At 39.8% G+C, this 19651-nt stretch overlaps 1 protein-coding gene and 1 long non-coding RNA gene across 3 annotated transcripts in view; one reads left to right on the forward strand and one right to left on the reverse strand.

Moving 5' to 3' along the window:
• The window catches only part of LOC125960416 (uncharacterized), a 238570-nt gene that overhangs the window by 197152 nt on the left and 21767 nt on the right, over positions 1–19651 (reverse strand). The gene's annotated exons all lie outside the window — the stretch shown is intronic.
• On the forward strand, positions 11502–13021 carry LOC101277189 (WD repeat-containing protein 82-like). The gene has a single exon (XM_033430330.2). It carries the CDS (start codon positions 11699–11701, stop codon positions 12638–12640), a length of 942 nt encoding a protein of 313 aa, XP_033286221.1. The 5' UTR covers positions 11502–11698; the 3' UTR covers positions 12641–13021.

Raw genomic sequence — 19651 nt, forward strand, 5'->3', positions numbered from 1 at the left:
ACATGTAGATCATCATCCCTGAGACATCTAAGCCTTTAGTTATCTTCCTCTTGTCAGGAAGTGAATGCTGTAATTGTCATTCATTATTAACACTGGGCATGGAAATAGCAAAAGATGCACCCAGAGATTTCCCTGAGTTCCAGACATCATCCTCAACTTAAGTAGAAACAACCTTGGCTATCCCTAGAAATCAGACTAATCACAGCCATCCTTTTAGTCATTTCATTCTGTGCCTGCTGTTCTGATGGCTTGTAGAGCCAATGGGATTCTTACTCTGTTCTCTGGTAAAAGCTTTTTCTCCCTAGGTACTAGAACCTCTGATCAAGCAGAAATTAGTGTTATGAAGATAGCACAAATTCCACAAGTAGCAACTGAAAGTGATGGTGAGAGGGCCTAATACTACTACCATCTTTTGGTTGTTTGACCCATCTAGTCTACCTTTTGAGGATATAGCTCCCACATACATACTGTTGATTCAATATAATACTGTATCCTAGAGGACAGCACCCCAAGCCAATGATCGGCCAGCGTTAGCCCCAAGCTGGCACCTTCGTTGAGCTTTTAACTGGACATTCCACATTTTAATATGTCATCTGCATCAGGCTGCTGAGATACGTATGGGTAAGATGAGTAGAGTTCATTGCCATGCACCCAGTGTTGTATCTCTTTTATCATAAAACAGATCATTTGGCCTGAAAAAACATGTGTAGGGTATCATGCTGATAGATGACTTATTCTATAAGCTCTCAAATGGTGGTGCCGGCCAAGGTATTATGGGTAGATAAGGCAAATCCAAATCCAGGCTAGATAATTTTGTTAGAGATAAATCAGTGCACTTTTTAGGGTAGAAGGGATCTGATATAACCAATTTGCTTTCAAGTAGATGGTTGGTTGTATCATATTAGGAGCCCAGTGTTGGCCTCTTCACTGGCATATTGAACATTCAGCCATGGCAATAGCTAAATCAGTCTTAATTAGAGGGATCCTGTGCTTTACCCATGCATAACCCCCATCACTGCAACCATAGCTACCTTAATGGATCCTCTGTGCAATGAAGAGGAGCCTGAGCATAGAAACTAACTGAAGTCTACTGTATTATTCAGCCTAACTGTTGATTGCCTTCTCTGTAGTGGATTCTCTCTGTGGGCACTAATGTTAATACAAAGTCCTCACACAAAGTGTCCATTCCCCCCAAAAAAATCTATCTTCATGCTGCTTCCTCAGATCTCCTTGTCCTGGATCTTGCTCCTTCCAAGCTACTGGTCACTGGTCAGCACGACATTTGCATCCTAACCATGAGCTACACAAAGGGCTTGCCAAGTGTACCACTCAAAGATTTTCCCATTTGGTGTATGACCCCACCACTATCTTTCAGGACATCTCTGAGTGGGGCTAAAGTTCTGAAGCATTCCAATTAAAGCTAGAATATGTTTATAAACCCATCTGTGAACTAGTTCCCAGTTTCTCCCACTTCTACCAGTTGGCCTTAGGAAACCTTCTGTGAGGTATACTATGAGTTGAGGAAGAAGCATTTCTACAATAAATGTGGGTGTCATGAGAGGCTAGGTTACCAATCCAAAGAATTTACTGGTGCCTCCTGGACCTATCCAGGCCCAATCTCAGATATGTACAATGCATTGCTGCTGTGCCCATCCAGTCTTGTAACCTCATGTGTCTGATACTATCCAGGTCATGATGGGCATCTTGGGTTTATGGTAACTTGCTTGGTGCCCTATGACATGAAACTTGGTCTTTTCTAGGGTCCAGTACAACACAAGGACCTGCTTCTCAAATGATGGGGAATTCTCTGCCAGAGAAAACATAACCTTCTTCCAGATCCCTAAAGGTAAAAACTGTGAGTCTCTTACTGAAGCCTGCCAAAAACCCCACATTTTAACCCACCATAGGATATTGTATTCATTATATAAGTGCTGCATATTACTGCACGACAAAATACTCCAAAACTTAGTGGCTGCAATTATTTTACCTTCCAGCTATCATTTATTTTAAATTAACTGTCTTTGTCTCTAAGTAATTACACTATCTGACCCATATTTCTGGAAGCAATAGTAGTCTTGATAGTGCCTGATTCCTTGCCCTTTCTCATTTATATGGGGTGGAATTTGAAAGGTAAAGACATGGGACTCTCTTATGCATTCAGTAGTAAATCATTTGCTGCTATGTGACCAAGTTTAGCCAGATGGGGTGGGGTAGCTTGACTCTTCCTTACAGGCATGACATGCTCCTCCTTTAGTCCAATACAACAGGTTGAATGTTTGTCCCTCCTGTGAGAGTTTCATCTCTGCAAAAATGGCTGCTAATTGTAGTTCTGGTATTAACCAAAACATATTTTCCATTCAGCAGTATCCAGAGCTGGGGAATCCACCCCAGCTGATAGGGTGGTACATAATTCTCAGTAACAGATTAACAATGACTCTCCAGGGAACTGCTTATACCCATCAATATAGTGATTCAGTTTCTTAACTGTATATCCTCTGGTCCCCATGTTCTCTTGTCCTACAACATGTCCCATGTAAACCATGCTTTTTGTAACTAGAAGTCAAACAGGAGTAGCTTTCCTCTCAAATATCATAGTCACTCAGATTCCCTTGGTTGGAGCTTCATTTTCTGACCAAAGTGCAAAAATAAACTTAATTTCTGTTGTCTCTTCACTAGCAATGAAATGACTAACAAAACTCTTTGACACTTTGCTGTCAATCTATACATCCCTTTTAGTCCATCCTCCTATTTTCCTAGGCTCCATATCTATCATCCTTAAGTACCATTGATAAGTTTTCCCCCATCACAGAGCACAATGTCTTTACCACTTCAAACCAAGGATGACTTAGTAACCATTTCAGACACAAAAAGTTCATTTTCATCTCTTTTCTCATCTGTATTAGTCTGCTCAGGCTGCTAGAACAAAGTACCACACTGAGTGGCTTAAACAACAGAAATTTATTTTCACAGTTCAGAAGACTGAGAAGTCCAAGATAAAGGTTAGTCAAAGATCTTTTCAGTCATTCCACTCCTGACATTTATGGCACTAGCTTATGCTCACGGGATCTTATTTAGTAAGTTATTTATGTAACCACATTCCAGCCATGTGACCAGCCTCAAATATTGAAACCCCCCCCCACCATGTTCTACTAAAATCAGCTGCAAAGTCATAATTGGTAAATCCAAATATTATTATTATACAATGCTAACAAGTAATTATATCCTGTCCTCAAACAACTCACAGGCTCATGTTTGCAAAGTACAATTCATCTCAATTAGTAGATTCTGTGGCTTTGGTCAAGGATCAGTACTACTCTTCAGGCAACTCTAGAGATAGGCATGCAATCAATAGCATGCAATCCAGTCTAGCTGAGATTAACCCATGCTGTACACTAGAAATCAGCCAACTTTTTTTGTAAGAAGTCAGAGAGTAAATATTTTAGGCTTTGTTAGACATATGGTCTCTGTTGCAACTAGTAAACATAGCATAAAAACAGCCACAGACAACATGTAAATAAATGCACATGACTGTGTTTCAATAACCCTTTATGAACAAAATTAGGCAGTGGATCAGATTTAATGAACAGCTTACAGCAGGCCAACCACTGCTATATACCATTCCTTCTACTCATATCTGTACCTCCTCTGAATCCAACACAGGTGAGCATCTTAGTACTGGTAATGCTATAACTTGCCAGCAGTTATAACCATCCTAGGGGTTATCACCTCTCCACTTATCATCAGCAATGCCATCTATAATTGCTTCTCACTGGTGAGTGAACCATTTCTATAATCCAGTTCTGAGAATTGTCTTTTAAGGACCACTTCTATGCCAACTCTCTTACTTTGGGCTCCCTGAAAGCAGAGGCTGAGACAAAGACTTGGACAAGGATATTTCATTTAAGATACAATCCCAGGATACAAGAGTGAAGTAATGGGGAGAGTGAGACAAGGAAGGAGGAGAAAATATGAGAGCATTATCAAAGTCTCTACTGTGGGTAAGGAGATGTCAAGAGATGCATTCAAAATATTTACTAGAATTGTCACTTAATGGTATAAAGAATGGGAGGTTGTAATCCTTACATACCAGCTCACATCCCATATTTTTGATGAGTATTAACTACTCTGAATTTCTGGACTGAGCTTGTGCATGGACCAAGCTCATCTTATAGGCTCCTGCAGAGTTAAAGAAAGCCCTAGAGCAGAAAGTAAAAAGGCACATGGTGCACTTAGGAGTGGGATGCTGTCAGTGAAGGTGAATCTAGGTTGTGCTGAATGCTCATCACAATTATGGCTGAAATCAGAGGTGATCCAGGGGAAGTGACCCAGGGTGCCACAGGTATAGTCAGATGGCACAGCAAGAATTCACTTGTAGCACTAATTAATAACCAACTCAATAAACAGAAGATTCAGAGAAGTACTGAATGGGAGTGGGGTGACCTCATAGGCCAACAAGGTAGAAAAGCCACTCCACCCCGGGCCAGGGGGCCAAAGCTAAGACCAAGTGTCTAACTGGGTTTCACCTCTCCTGTCACAATGACAGCCAATTGTAGGATACAAGGTTTTAAGCCACTAAAAGTGTGAGTGCCTACTGAACTACTACACTAAGAGTGTGAGTACCTATGGAACTACTGCACTAAGTGTGAGTGCCTATAAAAGTGAGAAGTGCCTACTATTCTCTCAACTGTCTCCATGAAGTCGTATGTGCCATATATGCTCAGGCCTGTCTTATAGCCCAGAGGCACTCTGCTCAGCCAGTGCCAAGCGAGCCAACCCTGTAAATCAACACCTACAACCTTTCTCCTCTTTTATGCTATAGAACCAATAAACTGCTGCTTAGAAAACCTGCTAAGCTCCTGCTTCTATTTTATTTCAATTCTACTCCCAAAGAGCCTCAGGATAAATATGAGATGAGATAAAGAGAAAATTAAAGAACCTCTGTTATCATTTTGATATACACACCCAAGATAAGGTCAAAAACAAACAACCAAAAAATCATTAAGAATAAGATACACATTTCACATATATGTGTTAATATACAATATTTGTTTTTCTCTTTCTAACTTACTTCACTCTGCATGACAGATTCTAGGTCCATCCACGTCTCTACAAATGATTCAATTTCGTTCCTTTTTATGGCTGAGTAATATTCCATTGTATATATGTACCACACCTTCTTTATCCATTCATCTGTCTATGTATGTGGAATCTAGAAAAATGGCACAGATGAACCTATTTGCAGGGCAGGAATAGGGATGCAGACATAGAGGACAGACATGAGGACACACGGGGTGGGGGAAGGGGGGAAGAATTGGGAGATTGGGATTGACATATATACACTACCACGTGTAAAACAAATAGCTAGTGGGAACATGCTGTATAGCACAGGGAGCTCAGCTCAGTGCTATGTGGTAACCTAGATGGGTGGGATGTGGTTGGGTAGGAGGGAGGTCCAAGAGGGAGGGGATATATGTATACTTATAGCTGATTCACTTTGTTGTACAGCAGAAACTAACACAACATTGTAAAGCAACTATTCCCCAATTTTTTTAAAAAAAAGAAGATACATAGTGTAATTCTATGTTAAAAAATATTTAAGCCCTATAATACTAAATAGAAATGTTTAATTGTTCTATAGCTATGTTTTAAAATATTACATACTACTCAACTCATATTTTAAAAGTATAAGGATAATAAAAATGATCACAGTATAAATGCAAGTGTGAAAAGGCAGAGCAGAAAAGTGCATATACTTTTACTGAGTCTTCATTTCAGATGAGTAAAGTGGTATATATGTTTTTCACTACATGCTTGACTGTATTTTTGAGGACCTTCCAAGAAGACTATAATGAAATGGAAGGAGATTGTTCACAAGAATGATTACTTGTAGAAGATTGAGTGGAGGGTCATTTCTGGTGGATTCCCAGAGTCACAAGCCTCTGAGATTAAGGAACTAAAATATTTTGTCCTGGCCACGACCACAAGCGCAAGGTAATGAATGCATGAAGCCTCAGCTGACTCAGAACTAGGCACTTCTGAAATATCTACCTTACTAATCAGAGTCTTTTGGGTACAGAATGGATGATAGTATAGGAGCATGCTGATTTGTTATTCTAAATAATGTTGGGAAAACTGGGGCGCTCTTGTAAATATAGAAACAGAAGTAATAAAAGTCTTTCATAACATAGGAATGCAACTAGCAATGACTAATGTCTTGCGGTTCTTTCTAGGATAATAAAATGTAATGTCTATGGAGTTTGGCCTGAAAATGATTTCAGCTATTTCAGGAACACAGTCTTGGACAATTTGTTGACACCCTGGCAAAAGAAGATCTTTCGTAAATCATTAAATCAGTCTTCAGAAAGTAAGGAACCCTGAGTTTCTGAAATAAAGACAGAATCACAGATCTGAGGGAAATCTAAGCCTGTACAAGAGGAAGAACTGAAATACAAAATGTGTAGGTTAGGATTTTGATGGAAATTTTGTAACTGGAAAATCTCTATTTGTTGGGTGGAGCTGCAGAAGGCAGTTTCATTTCGGATTCTTGGAGTGACCTAAGATGTCTGCCCTTTAATTTGGCTTTTTCCAGCCTTCTTTTTGGGGGTTCACACAGTCTCAAAGAACTGTCAATTGCAGAGGGGTAAATTAGAAGCCCTACACTTCTGAAATTTATTGGATGGAAATTCTCCTTCACTTTAGTTAGGCTTAGCATCCCTTTAATTCAAGAACAATTTTGGACCTTGGTAGAATCTTTAACAATTATTTTATTCCTAGCTCCTGAAAATCATCGAATTCTAGGTTCTGTGGGTGAGAAATAACTACATCAGAGACATAACAGAAAGGAATCTATTTTTTTAAATGCAAAGCCTAAGTCACTTGAAATTTTAAAGTGTCAGGATATATATGGTCCAAAGGGAGTGAAAATTGAAAATTACCACGTATTTGTATTAAATTTTTTTTAAAAATTGATAGTCTCCCAGAGATATTTTGTTCATAATTATTTTATCAGACTGTCTCCAATTTAGTGCATTGGCAATGTCTTTAGACTTCGACAGGACTCAGGAATAACATGTCTTTTCATTAACCTCAAAACCATTGAACTACAAACAGTCCTCTGATCCATGGTCATCTCTTGTCTTTTGACAGAGTGGCTCTTCCATTTAGGGTGGATCTTTTTTGAATTAATTTTCAGTGAAGGACAGGCAACATTAACTATGAGTCTTCTTAGTTGGAGCAAATGACATACTAAAAAAAAAGGAGATATTATTAATTTTATATAGAAACACCACACTTTTATTAAGTCATCCACTCTTTTGGCAAAGAAAGAAGAATCCAATTTAACTACTGGCCATCAACAGATGGAAGAGTTGCTACAATAAAACCAACAAACATCAGTCATAGCAAGTAACCAAGATTAGCAATTTAGCTCTCTGAGAAAGTTAATGAAATAAATTACTGGCCATCATATATTTTAGTGCCCAATGCTCAGACTTCTTGTTTCCTATCTAGAATACTGTCCTTCATTTATTATTTTCCATGATATCTCTAAAATATAATAACAGCAACAACTCAAACACAAAATGTCAAAAGTGAGCTATTCCCCCCAAATCATATACATACCATTTGGTGATGGTACTAGAAGGGATTTAGGAAATTTTCAGTTTTTTCAGGTCAGTGATTTTTCAAGGCACAGAATTACTCCATTTGTTAATTTATGCTACAAATTTATTCTATATTTATTTTACAAATAGAATAAAAACTAAACAAATAGATTAAAAATGAAGTGCCTATAATGTGAAAGTTGTCGTGGAGGGTACTACAGAGATAGCTAATTGTTACTCTCTGAGATAAAGTACCTTATGATTTAATAGAGCTGTTAACAAAATATCTGCCATCCTAGGTAACATATGTTTAGTGACACATAGAGATGAACAAAGAAGGGAGTATTTGAAAATGGCACTGACCAATGAGTAAGATTTCAGTGGATAGTGAGGGCTTTCTGGGTAGGACATACTCTGAGCAATCATGTAGAAGTAAGAAAGTATAAAGCATATTTTGAGACTAGCAAGGAAGTCACCTTGGTTTCTACAGGAGAGTAATAAAAGATGAGCTAGGAACGTGTATTGGTTGGTAGCTATTCTCTTGAACAAAGAAGCAAAGAATCCAATTCAACTACTGGCTACCAGAGGAATAGAAAACGTGTAAACTGCTGTGATGGGTTACATATAAGGATTAGTCCTGGACAAAACTCCTGATGAAATTTGTCTTTGGTTCCCACACTCTACCCCCTTCAGTGTTCTAAAGCTTTCCTTTAATCCTCTTTAAAATCTACTTGTAGCCCCTCGTTTCCTGGGTAATTGCAAAATTCTGGTTAACCTTTTCAACTGTTACTGCAGAGATTTTACATATGTAATTTAAGAGTTATTAAGAATGAAACAGAGGGCTTCCCTGGTGGCGCAGTGGTTGAGAGTCCGCCTCCCGATGCAGGGGACACGGGTTCGTGTCCCGGTCCGGGAAGATCCCACATGACACGGAGCGGCTGGACCCGTGAGCCATGTCCGCTGAGCCTGCGCATCCGGAGCCTGTGCTCCACAACGGGAGAGGCCACGACAGTGAGAGGCCCGCGTACCGCAAAAAAAAAAAAAAAAAAAAGAGTTATTAAGAATGAAACAGAGAATTCAAGCATAAATCAGTGGATGAAGAAGAATTAGGGAGGGTATTAATAAGCCTTCCCAAATTCCTAAATTCAGTTACCACGTGTAGGGTTAAGGTTTGCTCTATTACCTGGGACCTTAAGCTTTCAGGTAGAATTTTTCTTTCACATCTATGTAAATCTTCCTGCGAGTAAAATTATAGCTGTGTAGAAGATGAAAAACCTCATTAAGGAAGAAGTTCTCAAGTACCTGGATCAGAAGGGACTGGGAGGAAGGCACACCACAGAAAATCATAAAGATGCAATTCCTATTGCTACAGCTCCCTCCCTTAACCCCTCTCTTATGTCCGGATTAATTTAAGGCTTGGAGAGGAGTCTCAGTTTTCATCAAAATATACAGTAATCAAAGCCTCACACATTTTAAGTTATCCAGACTAGCTTAGGAATATCCACTTCACAAGGAAGCACATTTATAATCATCATTCATAAGTAATAGTGGGAGAGGGACAAACAATTATTGAGCACCTTCTATGTACATATATTTTGCTATTAATTTTACATATATTATCTCATCATTTTCATATAACTTTGAGAAATAGCTTTTCTAACCTTCACCAGACTTTCTCACGCCTCTTCTAATGAAGAATCTGAGAGTCAGTAAGTTAAGTGATTTGTCCTTACTCTTTTAGGAAGAGGCAGAAGCAAGATTCAAACTATGTGATGCTTAAGTTTTTTCACTACCATCATGTCTCCTTCATAACTTTAAGTCTTTTGTTGCTTTAATTCTTTACATGTATTTAATTACAAGGTAGTAGAAAATTTAAAACTATGTAAATCATAAGATCTTTAAAAAAGAAAATGAAGATGGAATATCAATGTAAACTCAGTTTCCAAACTTCAGTTCTTCTTGTTCCAAGTTTCTTACACAAAACCAACATTCTAGTTGCTTTATTTTCCAACAGAATTGATAGTGACATTTAGTTCCTGATATTTCAGGTCACAAATGGTTCATTAATCAATTCAATAAAATCTGGGGACACGTGCCGTGGAAATCTGTCTTTGAGAGTGAAATTTGTGATTCATAGAACTTATTTTAGAGCTTAATTTTGAGATGGGGAGACAGCTCCTGAGAGTTTTGCTGAATAGTTACAGGTCCCAGAGTTACTTCATGATGTGACTAGGTTATAACAAGTTTCTTGGCACCTGTAGTCACACTGTTTTCATTATTCCATAATTTTGGGTCTTCTACTTGCTGGCTGTGTACTTTGGCTATTTAACCTCTTAAACTATTTTTTCCCCTTCTGTCAAAGGGGATGATAGTAATAATATCTTTTGTGGATGTATTGTAAGAGCTGTTCCTTTTCCCTCTCCAAAACAACTTGTGATTTTGATTGGGGGTCACCCTCTTCACATAGCTTTAGTAGCAGCCCCTCTCTCAGAAGTGTATCCTTAATAGTCTAAATCAAGCTTAGGAAACCATCCCTTTGTCACTAGTTGATATGGTGTGAACATAGGATATAATTCTGACCATTGATCCTCCAGAGGACATCTGCTGAGGGAATAAATCTGCTAGTAAAACCTTATTACAACTTAAGACTATATTACCAAAAAGGTGAAGGAAGAAAATTACAGGACAATATACTTTCTTAATATAGACACAAAATTTCTTTTCTTTTTTTTTAACATCTTTATTGGAGTATAATTGTTTTACAATGGTGTGTTGGTTTCTGCTGTATAACAAAGTGAATCAGCTGTACATATACATATATCCCCATATATCCTCCCTCTTGCCTCTCCCACCCTCCCTATCCCACCCCTCTAGGTTGTCACAAAGCACCGAGCTGATCTCCCTGTGCTATGCGGCTGCTTCCCACAACCTATCTATTTTACATTTAGACACAAAATTTCTTAACAAACTATTTCACAAGTAAATCCAGTAATATATAAAAGGAATAACACATCAGGTCCTAGTGGAGTTTATCCCACAAATGCAAGATTGGTTGAATCTCTGAAAATCAATCAGTGGAGTTCACCATATTAACACAATAAAGGAGTAAAATCATCATTTCAATAGTTGCAGAAAAATTAGCTAGCGAGTTCAGCAGCTACTCATGAAAAAAGCTCTCAGCAAACAAGTGTTAAAAAGAAGCTCCTCGGGCTTCCCTGGTGGCGCAGCGGTTGAGAGTCCGCCTACCAATGCAGGGTACATGGGTTCGTGCCCCGGTCTGGGAAGATCCCACATGCCGCGGAGCGGCTGGGCCCGTGAGCCATGGCCGCTGAGCCTGCGCGTCCGGAGCCTGTGCTCCGCAACGGGAGAGGCCACAACAGTGAGGGGCCCGCGTATCACAAAAAAAAAAAAGAAAAAAAAGAAAAAGAAAAGAAACTCCTCAATCTAATGAAGGATAAGTACAAAAACTGTACAACTAACATTACACATAATTGTAAAGTTAATTCTTTACCCCTAAGATCAGGATGTCCACTTCCATCATCACTCACTATTTTTTGAAATGTAATTCTAAAATTGTAATAGAAGAATAAGAGAAATCAGGCATGTAGACTGGAAAAGAAGAAACAAAACTGATGTTATTTTCAGACATCATTGGGCATACAGAAAATCCTAAGGAACCTACAAAATAATTTCTACAACTAGTAAATGGATTTAGAAAGGTCATAGAATAGGGACTTCCCCCAGTGGTTAAGAATCTGCTTTCCAATGCAGGGGACGCAGGTTCGATCCCTGGTCGGGGAACTAAGATTCCCACATGCCACAGAGCAACTAAGCCCACACACCACAACTACTGAGCACACAAGCCACAACTAGAGAACCCGCGTGCCACAACTAGAGAGAAGCCCATGTTCTCCAACGAAGAACCCTGCACCCCGCAGTGAAAGATCCCACATACTGCAATGAAGATCCCGCACACTGCAACTAAGACCAAGTGCAGCCATAAATAAATATTAATTTTAAAAAATAGAAAGGTCATAGAACAAAGATTAAATTATAAAAATCCATTTTAGCCGCCACCATCTCCAGCATTCGCCGCCATGAAGCTGAGCGACAGCGTGCTGCGGAACTTCCATGTCACCAAGGTGTTCCGCGAGAACTCGGACAAGATTAACCGCTTCGACTTCAGCCCCAACAGCAAGACGGTCATCTCGAGCAGCGACGACGACTCCATCGTGCTCTGTGACTGCCAGGAGGGCAAACCAAAGAGAACCCTGTACAGTAAGAAATATGGCGTAGACCTCATCAGATACTCTCATGCAGCAAACACAGTTGTTTACAGCCTTAACAAAACAGACGATACTATCAGTTACCTGTCCTTGCATGACAACAAATACATCAGATACTTTCCTGGACATAGCAAAAGGGTGGTGGCCTTGTCCATGTCACCTGTGGATGACACTTTCATTTCTGGGTCTCTTCATAAGACCATTCAGCTCTGGGATCTCCAGTCTCCTAACTGCCAGGGTCTCAGGCATCTACAGGGCAAGCCAGTTTGTTCTTTTGATCCAGAAGGATTAATTTTTACTGCAGGTGTCAATTCTGAAATGGTCAAACTTTATGATCTTCGCTCTTTCCATAAGGGGCCATTTGCGACATTTAAGACGCAGTATGATCGGACTTGCGAGCGGACAGGAGTTAAGTTCAGCAATGATGGCAAACTCATCCTCATCTCCACCAACGGCAGCTTCATCCATCTGATCGATGCAGTCAAGCGAGTGGTGATGCATATGTTTGGGGGTTATGCCAGCAGCAAGGCCGTCACACTGAAGGCCTCGTTTACTCTAGACTCGCAGTTTATTATGATTGGTACAGAGGATGGCAAGATCCATGTCTGGAATGGAGACAGTGGTATAAAAGTAGCTGTGTTGGATGGCAAACACACAGGCCCCATCACCTGTTTGCAGGTCAACCCCAAGTTCATGACTTTTGCCAGTGCTTGTTCCAACATGGCCTTCTGGTTGCCCACCATCGATGACTGACCTGCGTGGTGCTTGGCTGTTTTCTGTACAGTGAGGGTGGCCGGTAGGAAAAAAACTCAGAGGGAACTAAGATAATAGTGAGATTGGATCATTTGACTGGGCTGGAGAGCATCCTTCCACATGGCCTTCCCAAGGATGTGCTGCACATTTGCTCAAAAGAAAAAAATTACTTTGCCAAGCTTCTTCAAAAGGACTCTTGGGGCTTCCCTGGTGGTGCAGTGGTTGAGAGTCCGCCTGCCGATGCAGGGGACACAGGTTCGTGCCCCGGTCCGGGAAGATCCCACATGCCGTGGAGCGGCTGGGCCCGTGAGCCATGGCCACTGAGCCTGTGCTCCGGAGCCTGTGCTCCGCAACGGGAGAGGCCACAGCAGTGAGAGGTCCACATACCGCCAAAAAAAAAAAGGACTCTTGATGCGGCAGATTCAATCGGGACTCAGATTTTCCAGCTGTCACTGCACCGAGCTCCTCCAGAGGAGTGACCAGACTCGTGACTAGGGTATAGTGGGGCCCTCAAGACACCTTCAATTTTGAATGTATTTGCTGCTGAGGAGTCGGTGAAGTTAATTCTGCACATCCCTTCTCCCACCCGAATAAATGCATAGGAAGTCGCAGTTCTAGTTTTGAGATGCTAGGGCAGCTCAGTGCCCCTTGCCCTCACCCTGCATGTCGTGTTACTGGGTCTCCCTGTGTCTTTGTGGCATTATCCACAACCATCATGTTACTTAGGTGCCAAACATTTACAGAAATGTCTCCATATATCTTAGGATCAGAAAGGGACAGATAACAGAAGGACCTTGCTTTCCAGGAAGCCTTGCAAGTTAGTCATGTGAGGGTGGGTGATCTGGGTGTGCCTCAGCCTCTGGGTATTGGGTTGGAAAAGGGCCAAGAATCTGAAAGGGAGGGAGGAAGGGTAGCAGGTGAGTTCCTAGGGCTGTGAGGTTTAACAGCAGCTTGATGTGGTGCCCTGCCATCAAAACAAACCCACAGTCCTCTGGGTGCCTGCCAAGTTTGGTTGTATACAAAAGCAAGGTGGACATCTATTTTGGTATATGACCTACATCACACTTTCCTGTAGGCCAGTATTGTGGAGTGAGTCTATACTGGTGCCTTCCCTGCCCACCACAAGTTGTGTACATAGTCACCAGATGATACCATCCCTTCCCCAGCTCCCAACCAAGGGCTGGCTCTAGGCTTGTGTTATATGTTATATTTAGCCTTTTTATATATGACTTGGGATTTCTGTTGTTTGTATTTTAGCACAGTGTGTGTACACCTTCATTTAAATATATCATGCATGTGCATACATATATACATGTGTGTGTGCATACATATATGTATGCGTGTGTGTGTGTGTGTGTGTGTGTGTGTGTTTAAGTATCAGAGTTCAGCTGAAGGAGATAGAGTCCTCTGCCCCAGGAGAAAGACTGCATCCTTGCTAATAGTGTTTGCCACAAGTGTTAGTCTTCCTTATTACCTTTTTCCCTTTGGGAGACTGAACAAAAGCAAAGCTTTTGAGTGTTTGCTGTCCCCAAGGCAGCTAAGTGAAGGTCTTGGAATGACTCCCTTGTGTTCCTCAAGCCACACTTTGGGGTCTTCTCTGCAGTATTAGCTCCCTTTTTGCCCAATGATGCTCTGTCTGCACCTGTATGTGTGTGACAGTCACTTTTGCATGCCTTTTGTGTCTGGCTCCCAGCATTTGAGGACAGGATGCTGGAACCAGAGCATTTTCAGCTTGTCTGAGGCTTCTTTGCCAATTATAGGTCACTCCTGTTTAGCTGGTATGTCTGCTTTCTTACTTCTTTTCCTTGCCTTCTCTTAGGAGAGGGAGGATTCCTGCCTGGGGTTGAGATGAGCTGCAGGTAACTCATTGCCTTTTCCCCTGAATGGACTTCTAAGAGCAGGACAAATGGCATGTTTTTTCACTAAGTTCCCAAATGTCTAAGCGAGTAACACATTCCCTGCAGATCCAGAAACAGGCTCAACAAGGTTATGTTTGACTTGCCCAAGAGTACCTAGCTGCTCGTGGGGAAAGCAAGCCATTACTGCCTCTGTTCAGCAGCAGGAATAGGCTGTGAATTGCTAGCAATTACTGTTTTGTTTTGCTCTTTTAGCAATTACTTTCTGGCTTCTTCCTTAACCTTAAAAATGAGGGGCATACATCTTTCCCAGACATAGGCTAGAAACTGCAGCTTCTGAGGTGCCACACACTGTATAGCTCTACATTCTCAGAGTGGAGAGATTTTAGAAACCAAGTGATCTGAGCTATTACTGCCCACCCCTGGCTTTCCAGGGTAGAAAATTCATGGTAGGAATAACTGTTCAGAGAAAGTATTTGGAACTGTAGGTTAACAAGAAAGCCTGCGTAATTAACATATCTGTACCCAGAGCAGCCACCATGCATGACTTGTCTATCGGCAGGAAAATGATTTGTATTGAGTTCCTGTGTGTCCAAGCTGAGGCACCATGTCCTTTTAAATTATGCACTGCACCACTTCTATTTATGGGGATCTGTGGCTGCAGAGCTGGCTCCTGAGTTGGGAAGGAGAGGGAAAGATGCAGCTGGAAGTGACCGAAGATGATGTGGTAGTGGGAAAAGGCAGAATTAAGGGAGAAAATAGTCTGTGGGTCAGAGAAGCTGAGGAACACCAGGGCTGCAAGGACACCCTCAGTGGGAGCCAGAGGTGCTTAAGCTCTCCTGGGGGTGGGGGGCGCACCACGCTCTCAAGAGTCAGGGCCAAAGCCTCTGATGTATATGCGACAGTGACACTGCACTGCTCAACCACCAGCCAGTGGGGTATTTGTTTTTTTTTCTTAAGAAAAGACCCATTGCAATCATAATTAATGCTTATTAAGAAAAATCTGGGAATTTTAAAAAGAATCAGTTTGCCACCCAAATGTTACCACTGCTAATCTTTTGGTGTTTAGTGCTCCTCTAGACATTTCTGTGCATAGATTTTTGGTGTGTTTACATAGTTGTTATTCTACTGTATATACAATTTTATGTCTTTTTTTGTAATTAACATATAAATGTTTTTCCATGTTATCTGTCTTAAACAGAAATAAATAAATAAAATAAAAATCAATTTTATTTTTTATATGTCAAGATAAAATAACTGAAAATGAAAGTAGCATATCATTTTCAGTAACATCAAATGACAGAAAGCCTTTAGAAATAAATTTAACAAAAGGCGTGCAGAATGTTATCACTGAAAATAACACAATATTGCCGAAAGAATAAAAGAAGACCAAAATAAATGGAGAGATATCATGTTCATAGATTAGAATACTCAGTATCATAAAGATATTAATTCTCTTCAAGTTAATCTATAGAGTCAACACAATCCCAGTCAGGGTTTTCATAGACATTTAAAAGCTGGTTATAAAATATACATGGCACTGCAATGGACCTGGAATATTCAAAGAAAGCCTGAAAAAGAACAAAATTATAGGGTATACATTATCTGATTTCAAGACTTACTACAATGTGCAGTAATAAAAACGGTATGGTATTGGCTAAACTATAAAGAGATAGATCAACAAAATAAAATAGAATGCTCCAAACTAAACCTACACTTACGTAGACATTCAATTTTCCACAAAGGTGCCAAAGAAATTCGATGGAGCAAAGTGTGGATTTTTAACAAATAGTGCTGGAACTACTGATTCCATATGCAGGAAAGAAGTCTTGACTGCTTTCTCATACCACACCCAAAATTAATTAGAATTTAAAAGGAAAACAGGAGAACATATTTATTACTTTCTTTTAAGCAATGGTTTCTCAGAAAGAACACAGAAAGCAGTGACTCAATAATGTAAGATAGATAACTTAGATTTTACCAAAATGTAAAACTGATATACAACAAAAGATGCCACTACAAAAATGAGTAGGCTAGCCTAGAGAAAATATTCACAAGGTTGGCATTTAGAATATAAAGAAACCATACAACTTTATAGTAAAAGGACAAGCAGTCCAATTTTAAAAATGGGAAAAACGTTTGAACAGACACTATACTAATAATGTATATGAATGACCAACTAGCACATATCAAAAGTGCTTGACATTATTAGTCAGGAAAGAAATGTAAATTAAAGTCACAATGAATAGAGCTACCAGAAAAGCCAAAATTAAAAAGACTGACAATATTAAGTGTTGGTGAAGACACGGAGCAACTGAAATTTTCTTACACTCTTACGTTGCTGTACGATTACTTTGGAAAAAAAGAGGTCTGAAAGTTTAGTATAAAACTAAAGACACAGCTATCTGTGACCTCAAAAATTTTACTTTCAGATGTTACCAGAGATAGCAAAGACTAATCTGTAAAAAGACTTGTATAAGAATATTTATAGGGGCTTCCCTGGTGGCGCAGTGGTTGAGAGTCCGCCTCCTGATGCAGGGGACACGGGTTTGTGCCCCGGTCCAGGAGGATCCCACATGCTGCGGAGCGGCTGCGCCCGTGAGCCATGGCCGCTGAGCCTGCGCATCCGAAGCCTGTGCTCCGCAACGGGAGAGGCCGCAGCGGTGAGAGGCCCGCGTACCGCAAAAAAAAAAAAAACAACAAAAAACGAATATTTATAGCAGCTCTATTCATCTTAGCCAGAAATTGGAATTAGACCAGGTGTCCATCAGTAGGAGAATAAATCAACAAAATGTGACTTATTTATACAATAGAGTGTAACTCAAAAATAAAAAAGGAATGAACTATTGATACATACAATAACAGCTGAATCTCAAAAAACATTATATTGAATAAAAGAAACCTTACATGAGAATGCATATTGTATGATTCCATTCTAATGAAATCATAGAACAGTCAAAACTACTGTTGTGGAAAAAAAATATTGTGGAAAATAATCAGAACTGTTGTAAACGGAACAGAGGTGGAAATTAACTGGTAAGAGACATGAGAGAAGCTTCTAGGGTGAGGGTAAAGTTCTATATCTTGATAGAGGTTTGGGTTACATAGATATATTTATTTGTCCAAACTTATCAAACAGTCTTGTAAAATTTGCAAATTTCCTTGTTTGTAAATTATGTCATGAAAGAAAAAGTACTGTAAACAAATGCTTAACTTTAGTTAAAGTAAGCATGCTAAAGTATTTAGGGAGAAATATATGCGTGTCTGCTATTTACTTTGAAATGCATCAAAAACTAATTGATAGATGAAGAGTAGAATAAATAGATGGATGAACATGCAGTAAAGATACTGTGATGCTGATTGTAGAATCTATGAGTGGGGGTGGCATCCCATGAGTCTAACCTGAATATAAACCAGAATCAGAAATGTTCGATCAACTTATTACCAAAATCTTTCTTTAATGGAAAATCTTTCAAGTCTGGGCAACCCAGGAAATGCCTGTCATTGCTTATCCTGTCAGAATCTCCATTTGCAGTGGTATCTGATGAGAAAGCTATGATCCCTGTCAGTGCACCAGTGAGAGCGTTTCCCCAGGACTTTTCTAATAAACAGGGCTTCTGGCTCATTACTGAATGATGGCTGAAGACAGAACCATCTGGAAAGCAGAGTACAGAATGATCTCTATTTTTCCAAGATTCAAAGGAAGGTGGAACATTTCTGAATGAAACCATGGATGTTATTCATAAAATCTGGGCCACATGAGGTTAGAGGCATATTGATTTCCAGTCGAAGGATGAATTGGCCTTTCAGGAAAATGACCACAGATTAAGATGATGAAGAACAGATGCCACTATCTGAAGCTTCAGTTAGAAAACCTTAAATGGACTTAACTGGCAGGACAGCCATAACAACTGTGTCTTGCCGCACATTGACGGAAAGATGACAAATGTTTTAATGTGGTGAAGATGAATCCTGGGTCTAGCTGCTTCTGAATGAATGATCCAGCCAGTTTGAAAAGGTTTGAAGAAATAAAACTTGCCAATACTTAGCAAGTTCCAGAAAAGCCTGCGATTTGAGCAATTCCATGCTGGAATTAGGTTTGAGAACAAAAACTATATTTTTTAATGTTTTCTTAGAAGAGTTACTTAAAGAGAATTCCATACCTAGTAAAGCTTAGAGAAAATGTAGTCATTTGAAAACCTAGTTTTGTTTTGTTTTCCTTCTCCTTGCTAAAATCAAATACATGCTATACATTCCCTCTGAAGTTACCAGCCTCTTTGTTTTCTTTCTTTTTTTGTTTTTTGAATTTTATTTTATTTTTTTATATAGCAGGTTCTTATTAGTTATCTGTTTTATACATATTAGTGTATATATGTCAATCCCAATCTCCCAATTCATCCCACCACCACCATCCCCTGCCACTTTCCCCCCTTGGTGTCCATATGTTTGTTCTCTACATCTGTGTCTCTATTTCTGACTTGCAAACTGGTTCATCTGTACCATTCTTCTAGATTCCACATATAAATACGTTAATATATGATATTTGTTCTTCTCTTTTCTGACTTACTTCACTCTGTATGACAGTCTCTACATCCATCCATGTCTCTACAAATGACCCAATTTCTTTCCTCTTTATGGCTGAGTAATATTCCATTGTATATATGTACCACATCTTCTTTATCCATTCGTCTGTTGATGGGCATTTAGGTTGCTTCCATTACCTGACTACTGTAAATAGTGCTGCAATGAATATTGGGGTGTGTGTGTCTTTTTGAATTATGGTTTTCTCTGGATATATGCCCAGTAGTGGGATTGCTGCGTCATATATAATTCTATTTTTAGTTTTCTAAGGAACCTCCATACTGTTCTCCATAGTGTCTGTATCAATTTACATTCCCACCAACAGTGCAAGAGGGCTCCATTTTCTCCACACCCTCTCCAGAATTTGTTGTTTGTAGATTTTCTGATTATGCCCATTCTAACCGGTGTGAGGTGATGCCTCATTGTAGTTTTGCTTTGCATTTCTTTAATAATCAGTGATGTTGAGCAGCTTTTCATGTGCTTCTTGGCCATCTGTATGTCTTCTTTGGAGAAATGTCTAAGTCTTCTGCCCATTTTTTGATTTTTTTTTGTTTTTTTAATATTGAGTTACATA

This window comes from Orcinus orca, chromosome 11, assembly GCF_937001465.1.
Source record: "Orcinus orca chromosome 11, mOrcOrc1.1, whole genome shotgun sequence".
NCBI classification, from domain to species: Eukaryota; Metazoa; Chordata; class Mammalia; order Artiodactyla; family Delphinidae; genus Orcinus; species Orcinus orca.

Bases quoted from the DNA above. Each gene is read 5' to 3' on its own strand.
- LOC101277189 (XM_033430330.2), top strand. From the start codon at position 11,699: ATGAAGCTGAGCGACAGCGTGCTGCGGAACTTCCATGTCACCAAGGTG.